This window comes from Jaculus jaculus, chromosome 12 (genome assembly GCF_020740685.1).
Source record: "Jaculus jaculus isolate mJacJac1 chromosome 12, mJacJac1.mat.Y.cur, whole genome shotgun sequence".
Taxonomy (NCBI): Eukaryota; Metazoa; Chordata; class Mammalia; order Rodentia; family Dipodidae; genus Jaculus; species Jaculus jaculus.
The window spans coordinates 92,503,805-92,517,326 of NC_059113.1; the positions used below are offsets into that span (position 1 = coordinate 92,503,805).

The following is a 13,522-nucleotide window of genomic DNA, read 5'->3' on the forward strand; positions in this document are numbered from 1 at the left end:
CCAGCCACTGCAAACAAACTCCAGACGTGTACATACCCTTGTGTGTCTGGCTAACACGGGTCCTATGAAATGGAACCTGGGTCCTTTGGCTTTGCAGGCAAATGCCTTAACTGCTAAGCCATCCCTCCAGCCCCAGAGACATCTTTCTTTACTGTATGTTTTTCTCTTTTTGAAGGATACCTTGAAGATGTATATAATAATTTGTATGCACTGGCCTGTTACTTCAATAATTCTGAGGACAAGTGGGTGAGGAACCACTTCTATGAAAGATGTTTTAAGGTTGCCCAAACGATCAAATTTGACGGTGGAAGGAAAGAAGCTGAGGCACAATGGCACATGGGCCTTCTCAATGAGGAAGATGGTGAGTTGGTGGTCCCCACGCATGTTTCCAGGGCTACAGAGACCAGGCAGCCAGAACACAGAGGGAGTGGAGAAAAAGACCCGAGCATAAGAAGGCAGCTTACTGCCCTAATCTTTTAGCAAATGCCTGTGGCCTGTGGACTCAGCTCCAGTATTTCTCCCAGAATAAAATCCTAGAAGAATTCCTTCCCGGGCTTCTTGTGAGCACTCAGCTTGGAGTTGCCAGCAGCATCTTCCACTTTCCTCCCCCACACCATGGGCTGCACCATTTTGATTTTCATGGGAGATTTCTTTTGGTCCTTTTTTCCCCCCCTTTTTGCTTTCATGACAGTTCTATGTTCATTTTAGATTGATTCTTTGTAATAACAGCAGGTATATTTTGTGATCTCCCTAGTATCCCACTTGAACGAAAATCCAAAAACTATCTAAGAAACTCAGTTGCTGATACCACCCTATGATGACTTTACAATAATTGCTGAAACAAATTCTCTTTTAAATAGAATTTTATATTTAATATTATCCTAACACAAAAAACCCCCAAAGCATTAGAATAATGAGGAACAGATTTTATATAATGATTGATCAAGAATTGCACATAAGAACTTACAAAATGAGGGTCAGAGAGATGGCTTAGCAGTTAAGGCACTTGCCTGCAAAACCAAAGGACCCAGGTTCAATTCCCCAGTACCCATGCAAGCCAGGAGCACAAGGTGGCACATACATCAAGAGTTTATGTGCAGTGGCTAGAGGCCCTGGTGTGCCCATTCTCTCTCTATCTGCCTCTTTCTGTCTCTCAAATAAATAAATAATACTTTTAAAAAGGAGTTTACAAAACAATTTATGTCAGCATAGTGACTATATACAAAAATACTCAGAGGAAAATTAAAATATTTTATTCCTCAAATTCTTTGACAATGTAGTTAATTTTTTTCTTTTTTATTAATTAGTTTCGTATTCAGCAAATACAGGCACTCTGGTACCATTATTAGGCTCATCCGTGACCTACCCCTCCCCTTGGCCCCTCCTTGTTGAGGAATATGGGTCATGCATTGTGGAGTTAGCCCACAGTTATTGGTATAATAAATGTCTCTGTAGATCATGACCCAACATGTGACTCTGACATTCTTTCCACCCCCTCTTCCACAAAATTTCCCTGAGCCATATTGGGTTCATTTTTGGTCTGCTTCAGTGATGAGGTGTTGCGGCCTCTGGGGCTCTGGCTCTCTGATTTGGTAGGAGTTGATTTTTCTCTGTGTTGGTCTCCTTCACCCTTGTGCTGGTACCCGGTTCACCAGGAAAACAGCACCCTTGCTTGTTTCGCCAATTTTTCTTAGTTTCAGCTGGGGCCCTTTTGAGGTATGGTGGGGTGGCTCTCTCCTTAGGATCTACATCTATCTGAAAAAGAGAAGCAGATTCTCCAACAGAGAGTAAGTTAGCACCAGGACAAATGAGATAACCCTTACTTTTTTTTTATTGAGAATTTAATAGCTGTAGGCCCTCTTGTAGCCCATGATTGCTGGTAACTTGATAATGGAGAGTGGGCTTATGTTTGGATATGGTTCTGACTTGTTTCCCAGCTCCAGCTATGGGTCCCGTACCACTGAGGGGATCAGTTAGCCAAATCAAGAGCAGTTGGTTCCCCACCATGGCTGTACGCCACTATTGCACTTGTGTGGGCATCACAACAAGTTATTTGCTGCTAAGTAGGTTAGACCATGAATTTCTTGGACAGATATTGGTCATTTTTCCCCCAGTCACTCATGTAGCACCTTCTGGCACTAGATACGCTGACTGGGGACTGACTCTCTTCCAACTTCCAGCCATGCCATTCCATTTTACGTGTCCACTACATAAGGTGTCTTTAGCAGTAGGATCTTACCACTAACCTTTCGTGGATCATCAAGTACTCAGAGAGAAATCTGTCTTTCTTTTAGGAAACCTTGTAGGTTTCTCTGATCAAAAGCTCATTGTGGATGATAGCCACATGCTGGTACTGGGAGTTACAGGTCAGTACCAACTAAGAAAAGGAAGAAAAAGATAACTAATATACAAGAGTTAGAAACAGAGAGAGAGAGAGGGAGAGGGAGGGAGGGAAGCTGTAGAAGATTAAGGTTAATCTTCATCATATCCTCTCCAGTGTCTTGTGGTTCAGGTGTTCCCTCTAAGGGCCTAGTGAAGGTACAGCCATTTGGTCTGCCTTTTAGGAAGTAGAATTTTATGGTACCATTGACAATTGGACCTAGATTTGTATTTCCCACACCTCCATTGCCCTTCCCTCTCTCCCCACCCATCCTATTCTCTAGTCCACGAGATGTTTGCTGGGTATATAAGGCATCTTGGGTAGATTCAGGTTAGTTGCTGTAGATGAGTGAGACTATGTGGTGAATTTTTTTTCTGTGATTGGGTAAGTTCACTGAGAATGATTTGTTCTAGGTTCAACCATTTTTCCTCAAATTTCATTGTGTGATTTTTTTCTTACTGCTGTATAGAATTCCACTGGGTAGATATACCACATCTTAGTTATCCATTCTTCTAGTGATGGACATCTGGGTTGATTCTAGCTCTTAGCTTTTACAAATTGAGCTGCTACAAACATGGTTGAGCAAATCTCTCTGGCCTGTGGTTTGAAGGTTTTCGGGTAGATACCCAGTAAGGGAATAACTGGGTCTGTTGGTATCTCTATAGTCAGCTTTTTCAGGAGTCTCCATATTGCTTTCCAAAGTGGTTGTACCATCTTACATTCACACCAACAGTGGATAAGTGTTCCTACTTCTCCACACCCTTGCCAGCATTTATTTTCATTTGATTTTTTGATGTTTGCTATCCTTATTGGGGTAAGGTAGAATCTCATAGTTGTTTTAATTTGCATTTCCCTGATGATTAGGGATGATGAACATTTTCTGAAGTGTGTGTTGGCCATTTGTATTTCTTCCTCTGTGAAATGCCTTTTCAGCTCTTTGCCCCATTTTGGGAGTGGGATGTTTGACTTTTTACTGTTTCAATTTTTGAGTTCTTTGTAGATTTTAGAGATTAGGCCTCTGTTAGTTGGATAACCCACAAATATTTTCTCCCATTCTGTGGGTAATCTATTGGCTTTGCTTATTGTATGCTTATCTGTAAAGAAACTCTTCAGCTTCATGTGATCCTATTGTTTGAGTGACTGTTTAAGATTGTGAGCTACTGGGGTTTTGTTCAGGAAGTCTTTTTCAATTCCTATATCATGGCAAGTACTTCCTAAATTTTCTTCCAATAGTAGTCAAGTTTCTGGTCTTACATTGAGGTCTTTGATCCATTTGGACCTGAGTGTAGTGCATGGCAAAATGTGTGGATCAAGTTTCAGTTTCCTGCATATGATTATCCAGTTTGTCCAGCACCATTTGTGGAAGATGCTGTCTTTTTTCCAGCCTATATAACAATATATAGGACCTTTGTCGAATATCAAGTAGCTATAGTTGCTTGACCCAAAGTCCGGGTCTTCACGTCTATTCCATTGTTCTACACTCCTGTTTTTATGCCAGTACCAGTTTTTATTACTATGGCTTTGTAATATAGCTTTAGATCAGGTATGGTGATGCCTCCAGAGGCATTTCTTTTGCTGAGGATATTCTTGGATATGTAAGGCCTTATGCCTTTCCATATGAAATTTGAGATCAGTGTTTCTATCTCTGTGAAGAACACTGTAGGGATTTTAATTGGAATTGCATTAAATCTATATATTGCCTTTGGTAGGATTGCCATCTGCACAATGTTAATTCTGCCTATCCAGAGGCATGGGAGGTCTTTCCATTTTCTCAAGTCCTCCTCAATTTCTTTTTTGAGTGTTTTTATGTTTTCATGGTATAGATCTTTCACCTCCTTGGTTAACATTTTTCCAAGGTATTTTATTTTTTGTTGCTATTGAAAATGGGACCATGTCCCTTATTTCCTTCTCTGTATCTTTGTCATTTGCATATAGAAAGTCTACTGATTTTTGTGCATTGATTTTGTATCCTGCTACTTTGCTATAGGAGTTAATCACCTTCAGGAGTTTTGGGATGGAGTCTCTTGGGTCTCTTACATATACAATCATGTCATTGGCAAATAGAGCTAATTTAACTTCTTCCTTTCCAAATTGTATCCCTTTTATTTCCTTCTTCTGTCTTATTGCTTGAGCTAGGACTTCCAGTACTATATTGAAAAGCAGAGGTGAGAGTGGACAGCCCTGTCTTGTTCCTGATCTTAATGGGAATTCCTTCAGTCTCTCTCCATTAAGTATTATTTGGGCCTTCAGAGCTTTGTATATTGCCTTTATTATGTTAAGATATGAACCAACCATGCCAATTCTCTCTAATGTTTTGATCATGAAGTGATATATCTTGTCAAAGGCCTTTTCTGCATCTATCGAAAAAATATGGAACACTTCACAAATTTGCATGTCATCCTTGCGCAGAGGCCATGCTAATCTTCTCTGTATCGTTCCAATTTTAGTATATGTGCTGCTGAAGCATGCACCAAAGTAGTTAAAGCTTTAAAAACATATTTTGTGACTAGGACTACAATAGGATTCTGAAAAAAAATCAATTAAAATGAAGCTTTTTTTGTGTCACAAGATGTTGAAGCTAATAGCCAACAGCAGAAGGTGGTCAGGGGCCAGCTAGTGTGACCAGAGCAAAGAATGTCAGGAAAAATCCAAGAGGGCAGCAAGTGACCACACACACTGTATTCAAGAAATGACAGAATTGGGAGGCAACAGTAGGGACTTAGAATATGGGTGGAATTGAGGTGGATCAAAAAAGAGATTATAGGCCTGGAGAGATGGCTTTGTGGTTAAGGCACTTGCCTGCAAAGCCTAAGGACCCAAGCTCAGTTCCCCAGTACCCACATAAGCCAGACACACATAGTGGCACATGTGTCTGGAGTTTGCAGTGGCTAGAGGCCCTGGTGCGCCCATTCTCTCTCTCTCTCTCTCTTTCTCACTATCTTTATCTCTATCTCTGTCTCTGTCTCTTCCTCTCATAAATAAATTTTAAAAGAGGCAATACTCTGTAAGAGGAACAGTGCACACGAAAGCACAAGTAGAGGAGGGCAGGAGGGAAGTCCTGCTCCAGGTGCAGGGGGGTTCTGAGTAGGGATGGTAGAGGTAAAACAGGGCCATGCGAGCATTCACAGTTGAGACTTAGCTTCCATTCATTCAGCACCAAGCAGGGAGTGTTGGGCCCGCCTATGTGCAATGACAGCTGTGAGGGGAGGAAGAGAGGAAGGGCACGGTGAAGGAACTACCACGTTGGTGTAACTCGGAAGAAATGATTGAAAGGGATTTAAGAAAACATATTGAAATTTATGTTTCAATATATCCCATCAGGGTGGATGTGTCTTACAATATTTTGAAAATGAGGGGCTGAGGAGATTACTCAGCAGGTAAGAGTGCTTACTGCCCAAGCATGAGTGTGCAAGAGGTCCTGAGTTTGATCTCCAGCACTTATGTGGAAGTCCAGGCATGGCTACACACAGCTGCAATCCCAGTTCTGTGGGGAGATGAAGGCAGCAGAGTCTCTGGGGCTCACTTGTCAGCCAGCCTGACTGAAAACACCAGCTGTGGGTTCAAGGAGGAGCTCTGTCTCAAGGAAACAAAATGGAAGAGCAGTAAGAGTTCACCCAATGTTCCCCCTGGTCCCAATGTGTATGCATGAGGTGTGCAAATCTATGAGCATGCATACACACACACACACACACACACCCCACAAAAATAGATTACTTAAATAAGCAACTCCCATGTCAAAAAGCACCGTGCAATCGTAAGATTGAAAATCACTTATTAAAGACTGATTTGGATCCCAGTGCTGGGGTCAAACAGTACACAAAAGCAAGCCTTCCTTATTCTCATGGGGCTTAGCCACTTCTAATAGAGTCATTTAGTGTGTGAAACACATTCACATTGTTAATTAAACATCTGCAGAATTTTATCTTGCAAAATGTAACTGTACCCATTTAACAGCTCACCATGCTCTGGTAAATCTCTGAATGCATGTCTATCACTTACATATTACACACTTGACTGTTTCATTACTACCTAAGTACTGAAGTGTCTCTTAGCCCTATGGGTAGCAACAATGGCACAAATATTGGGTGACAGTTCCACAATTGTGAGGCAAAGGTTAGTCTGTGGAATGGGATTCCACTGGGACTGCTGTAATGTAACATTTATGGGTCTTGACATTGCTCACACTTAGATACTCCCCCCTACCATGTTCATAGGAAATAGAATGTTTTGTCTTTGAATATTTTTTATTTTATGTTTAAAAATATTTTATTTGCTAGCAGAGAAATAGAGAGAGTGTGCACCAGGGCTTGTAGCCACTGCAAACGAACTCCAGATGCATGCACCACTCTGTGCAGCTGTCTTGAATGGGTCCTGGGGAATTGAACCCAGGTCACTAGGCTTTGCAGGCAAGCGCCTTAACCACTGAGCCATTTCTGCAGCCCCTTTGAGATATTTTAAGGGCTTTGCATTTGAAATAATTTTAGAGCCTGATATTCTGTTTCAAAACTGCCCTTTGTAGATTTCAAAATACATGTTCTTAAATACATGCCCTTAAATCTTGTGTAAGTTCCAGGATACTACTGTTATTGTCTAATGGATAAGCAGCCAGGTGGAGGCTGATGAGAATGCTAGAGGTTGCTTTTGAGTGCTTGGTGGCCCTGGCCTAGTGCTCTAAATTGTGTGGCTTCTGTAACCCAGAGTAGAATTTCCACAAGGCGAGTAAACAAAGGGTCAGGTAGGTAGCTAGGGCTGAGGAGACTCACCTGGCAGCGGGTGGGGCTCCCAGTGACACCCTGTGGTGTCGCTTCTGTGTATCTGACCTGATTGGTCCAGACAAGCGAATGGAGGCCCCCACAGCAACAGTGAGGCCGCAGCTGTGCTCAGGAGCAGGTGGCAGCCTCCTGGTTCCTTGGGTGCCCCCATTCAGGTTAAAAGAGGGTGTTATCCAGCAGATGGCATCCAGCAGGTTACCAGGCCCCAACCAGGCAGGCGGAAGTCCAGGGCAGGCCTCCAGCTCCTCAGGGGAACTCTAGAGCAAATGGGGAACATGAGCAGAAGCCCATGTCAGAGACTGAGCGCACAGTTAAGTCAGGCCTAACGTGCAGCCCGCAGGCCCCAGTGTGACCAGGCCTTGCCCACTACCCTTTGGCTGCATTGAACTCAGCAGACAGACTCAAGTTCCCGCTGCTGCTAACGACAGCTGAGGTCTATAGTGTAACCCACTCCCCATTGCATCAGTGGCAGATTGACTCATTCTCCAGCCAGAACTGTGGTGGGTTCCTAGGCACCAAGTGATCATGAATTGGCTAAGTACTTGTCACCAATCACTGGCTAAATATGATTCTAGCATCACAACCTTGTTTGCAAGGATCTCATCTTGCAAACAGGACCCATGGGCAAACAACATCCTCCCTGCATCCAGGGAGCCAAGGAGAAAGCATTCAGACAGTTTAGCCATAGGAGATGAGCTCACTCATTTTGAACAGCTCTCGGAAGTCTATCAGGACCACTTGTTGACAGGTTTGTTTGTTTTTAAGACATAATCAGGGAGGCACTGGCTCATCTCTTAGTATAAGCCAATATGACAGCAAGATGGTGCGCCACAGCCATACCTTCCATCCCACCCTGCCAGGTCAACATTTGCACCATTAGCCTCCTCCCTGACATGACAAGGGGATGGGAGTCCCTTCTTAGAGGTGGAGCTTCATTGGTGGGGAGTGGATGTGAGGGAGCTATAAATGTATGCCAGAATTCCCCACAATGCAGCCTGTATAGAAAGTAGAGAAAATAGCCTTTCTCCCCTCCCTTTTTTTAAAAAAAATAGTGAGTTATTTCAGGGGATCAGAGAGGGAGAGAGAGAAAGAGAATGGACATGCCAGGGCCTTCAGCCACTGAAAACAAACTCCAGACCCATGTGCCAGCCACCATGTGCATCTGGCTTACGTGGGTACTGGGGAATGGAATCTAGGTCCTTGGGCTTCACAGGCAAGTGCTTTCATTGCTAAGCCATCTCTCCAGCCCTTATTTTCCCTTCCTCCCTGTGGCTTAGAAGCTGATAAGACATGCTTCTGTTGCAGCAGACATAAGCATAGAGACTGGCTTATTCCCAGGTACCTGTGAAAGCCCGTTTCTTTTCTGGAGGGGGAAGAGACTGGGAAAAATCAGTGTTGGACAAGTTAACCATTCATTTCAACCCGCCTTTTTATATCCTGCCCCTCCTCCCCAGTTCTAGGCAGTGGCGTCCGAGTGCCACCTCCCAAGCCCCAGGCAGTTACATTCTGCTTTGCCCAGCGGCTTTGAGTTCAGCCACTGGCATTCTGCTGGAGGAGACTAGGAGAGCAATTCCATGTCCTCTTGGATGATCCATGTTGTAGCATCTTCACAGAGACAGGCAGAGGAGACCCTTGGAAGAACAGCTTAGGGAGAGCGAGTCCTCCAGTTCGGAAAACCTACATCTGTGACATCAGAAGAGGGGCTAAGTTAAGGCTAACTGGGATCAACAGCAATGATCCCAAATTCTCCCACTGTCGCAGTCAGGTTCACATTGCTGGTAAAAATCACCCAACCAAGAGCGGCTTGTGGGAGAAAAGGTTTATTTTGGCTTACAAGCTCCATGATGGCAGGGAAAACGATGGCATGAGCAGAGGGTGGGCATCACCCCCTGGCCAACATCAGGTAGACAATAGCAACAGGGGAGTGCGCCAAACACTGGCAAGAGGACACTGGCTGTAACACCCATAAGCCCGCCCCCAACAATACACTGCCTGCAGGAGGCGTTAATTCCCAAATCTCCATCAGCTGGAAACCTAGCATTCAGAACACCTAAGTTTATCAGAAACACCTCACTCAAACCACCACATCCAGTGACCAGAGAACTTGAGAATAGAGATGGAACCGTAGCTGCTCTGTTTGGCTCACTTCAATTCATGTCCTAAGATTGAACCCTCATAATCAGTTCCCAGGACCTATGCTAGACAGTGTACCCGAGTGCTAACTGCCTGGAGGCCAAATGTCACCAGGTGTGGTGGTTTGAGTGTAAAACATAACATCATGTGCTGACACTTAAGCCTCATACTGAGTCCCTAGCCGATGGAGTCTTTGGGAGGCAGAGACTTCCTGGAGATGTGTCATTGAGGGCGGGCTTTGGGATTTTATAGTCCAGCCCACCTGCTCACTCTACTAGTTCTCTGCTGATCTGAGATGATGTGAGCCAGCTTCCCTGCAATATTTGTGCCAGGCTCTTCCCGTCATGATCAAACTATAGAAGCCAGATGCACAAGGGGGCACATGCATCTGGAGTTCGTTTGTGGTGGCTAGAGGCCCTGGTGTGCCCATTTTCTCTCTCTCTCTCTCAAATAAATAAATAAAATATATTTTTAAAAATATATTTTTTTCTTTGGGAACTGTAAGCCCAAATAAACCCTTTCCTCCTCCAAGCTGCTTCTAGCTGGGTGTTTTATCCCGGCAATGAGAACATCACTGCAACGCCAGGATGGCTGTGAATACATACCAGGATGATGACACACTTTTCCTTGAGGCATCCAGGGGTGGAAGGAATAGATCCAGCAGCAGTGGTAGGGAAAGGGATCACTTTAACTGACTGTCACCTGTACCATTTTTTTTTTAATTTTTATTTATTTATTTATTTGAGAGAGACAGACACAGAGAGAAAGACAGATAGAGGGAGAGAGAGAGAATGGGCGCGCCAGGGCTTCCAGCCTCTGCAAACGAACTCCAGACGCGTGCGCCCCCTTGTGCATCTGGCTAACGTGGGACCTGGGGAACCGAGCCTCGAACCGGGGTCCTTAGGCTTCACAAGCAAGCGCTTAACCGCTAAGCCATCTCTCCAGCCCACCTGTACCATTTTGACCTCCTAAAGACAAGTTTGAAATTGAGCTCTCCTTTATCATCACTGGCTCCTGGTAACTTCTCCACACAACTTTAATAATCATAGATAATAGGTCTCCAAGTGAGAGTTCACCCCCTGCATGACTTTTATGAGCTGTAGTGTGACTCAGTTTCCTGTGAATAAAGCATTCATCTCATCCTAGTCAACTTCCTTCAATATCACAAAAGTAAGAAATACTATATGAGAGTCCTTGTCCTCCTAAGTCTCCCACTAAGGCTTTCCAAGGGACGCTAGCTCTGGTCACTCTCTTCTGAAGGCTGGCCACAGCCACTCCAAGTAGCTGTCTACTAGTCTCGACTGGACTATTGATCTGCTTCTAATCTCCCAACTTGCTTCGGAAAGGCCATGGTGTGTGCCTGGGCATATGCTCATTTTGCTGGGATAGCTGCTGTACAAGCAAGAGACCACCGTAAGCCAGGCTGGAAACAGCAACTCACCGAGGCAGGAGCAGCCGCCTCCCACCATTTCATAGGATGCTGAGTGACGGAGGAAGTATTGCCTCACTCCCCATGTAATCACTGCCCCAATCAATGGCACTGTGACATGGCAGAGCCTTGGTGCAAGCCTTACCCAGTGCAGCATTGATTTGATACATCTTCCCCCCACCTCCTCTGTGTGATGGGCAGTGGTTAGCAGGATGGGGAAAGGGGCTGAGACAGAGGCTTGTGGTTGCGGCCATAGGGTATGACATATAGATAGCATATCCAACTCTGTAGGTTCCTCCCCCCATAGAAGAGAATGGCAGGATCAAGACTGATTGCGTTAGCACTCAGCCTAGTTGGTGGCACACTTGTAACCCCAGCTCTGGAGAGGTGGAAGGAGATGGATTCCTGAGGCTTCTTAGCCAGCTAGCCTGGCCTAATTAGTACCCGGCTGTGTCTTAGTAGAGGTGGGCAGTGTGAGAAACAACACCTGAAGTTGTCCTCTGGCCTCTCTACACGTGTGAATTCACACCCCCCCCCACACACACAGCACTGTGAGCATAGTATATTGTAGTCTAGAACCCGATAAGAATTAAGTCAAATTTTAAAAACCAAGAAAATGGAAAGCCCAACAAAAAAGCTGACAATAAATACTTACATCAGTGAAAAATAAAGTTAGACATGACAAAATGCATGCCATTAATTTTTGAAATATACTATGTAAAAATTAAACATGACTTTAGTTTTTTCTTCATAATTTTCCATATTTACCACACATTTAGGAGTAATGATTATTCCTGTGGACTATTTCATTTTTAACATTTACAATCATATTTTTCACTAGCCTGACTGAAATGCAATGATTTTTAAATCTTTTAAAACAAATATCTGTAGAAAATATATTCCAAAAAAAATAAAATATAAATGGGAAAGTTGACCACTAAATTGATTTTTCTAATTTATTCTGTTAGTATACTTAGTCTAGAAGCAAACCGCCATTGAAATATTGCTAAAATGGGAACTAAATCATTTTCACACAAATCTCTTGTGTACATTTTGAAGTTCTAGGGCTAGAAATACGGATATGGTTAATCACAAGAACACAAGCATAAGGAACAGAAGTTATTAGATGTGATCTTTAATCCACACCTTCAGATTAGGTCAGATTGCTCTGATTCTAAAGTGAACTCTTGTGGGGCACACTTAAAATGAGCTATCAAAACAAGTAGAAACTATTGGCAAATATTTATTGTCTTCCATGAAAAAGACCTTTGAAACATAACATAAACAAGGCGCGAAGTAAAACAGGGCTTTTTTTTTATTTTTATCCCGGCAATGAGAACATCACTGCAACACCAGGATACTTGTGAATACGTACCAGGATGATGATTATAATTATATCTTCTCCCAGCTCCAGGTATAGGACAATTCCAAAGAAATCTGGAAATCAGACAGTAATAGACAAGGCTGGTTGAGCAACAGCGATCTGCACCAACCAGCCTCTCTGATATTCCCCTGGAATTAATCTCAACCTGTGTTCCTGGCAGGTGACTAAACTCAGGCTCTCCTCAAACTCATAGCCAACTCCCATGAGCCAAAGTAGAGAGTTCAAAAGTCCCACCTCCCAAAGAGTGACTCCTGGGATGAGAGTTTAGAGTTCCGCCAGTAAGTTCTTCTGCACCGCCTCCCTTGGGAAGAGAAGGAGGCAAAAGAGAGAAAGTGCCCTCCTAGACTAGGGGTCTCGCAGGAGCAAAACGGCAAGAATTGAGATGGTGTTTTTCCCCCTCTATTACCTCCCTCCCTCCCTCCCTCCCTCTCTCTCTCTCTTTCTTTCTTTCTTGGTTTTTCAAGGTAGGGTTTCACTCTAGCCCAGGCTGACCTGGAATTCACTCTGTAGTCTGAGTGGCCTTGAACTCATGGTGATCCTCCTACCTCTGCCTCCCAAACGCTGGGATTAAAGGCATGTACCATCATGCCTGGCTTGTTATGGAGATTTTTAATTGTTTATTAAGGGCTTCATTCAATTGAAGTAAACAAAAAGTGGAAAAGATTTGAGACCAACATGGTGGTAGATTAATAATATGTGAAGGGCATTTACAAATTGGTTAGAAAATTCACTAAATAGAGATAGAAGCAAAGATGATGATTGAAAGAAATACATAGAATTCAGTCAGATAATAAATGTGAAAAAGGCCAAGTCTAATAAATAATTTTAAAAAGCATAAGTTAAAATTCTAAAGAAATTCGAAAGAGAGATAAAACAATTTTGCCTGTAATTTTCTAAGATCTTCACTGCATTCCTGCCACACACAAGCTCTGGGTTAAGGTGGGCATCCATGGCTCAGAATCATTTCATCACCTGTTTATTAAGGGACTGGCATTTTATGAGCAGTGAGACATCAGTTCTTTAATAATTACAACAATGCAAGTGAGGATGCTGATAACCGAACAGATACCAGACACACTGACTTTAACTGTGAAGGAATCAAACTTATCCATTTATTTCAGATAGTACTTTAAAAATGTTTTTACTTATTTGCAGGTGTGTGGTGAGGGGGCACACCAGGACCTCTTATCACTGTAAAGGAACTGAGGGACTCTAGACACATGTAATACTTTTTGTGTCTGGGTACACGTGGGTACTGGGGAATTGAACCTGAGCCAGCAGATTTTGAAAGCAAGTACCCTTAACCACTGAGCCATTTCCCCAGCTTCCAACAGCATCCAGTACTTATGAAGCTTCCATAATTTTTGCCTGTGTGTGGATGTGTGTACGTGGGTTTGTATGTGTGCCTGTGCTTGAGCATATGC

General features: G+C 43.5%; 1 protein-coding gene and 1 non-coding gene across 3 annotated transcripts in view; one reads left to right on the forward strand and one right to left on the reverse strand.

The window, feature by feature from the left end:
* Ttc29 (tetratricopeptide repeat domain 29) overlaps window positions 1-13,522 on the forward strand; it is a 212,388-nt gene that overhangs the window by 36,725 nt on the left and 162,141 nt on the right. For both annotated transcript variants that reach the window (XM_004655942.2, XM_045131550.1), the window contains one exon: window positions 176-361. In XM_004655942.2, coding sequence (XP_004655999.2) covers window positions 176-361 — 186 coding nt within the window. The remainder of the gene's footprint in view (window positions 1-175; window positions 362-13,522) is intronic.
* On the reverse strand, window positions 4,745-4,851 carry LOC123453815. The gene has a single exon (XR_006632993.1). It is a non-coding gene; the product is annotated as a U6 spliceosomal RNA (small nuclear RNA).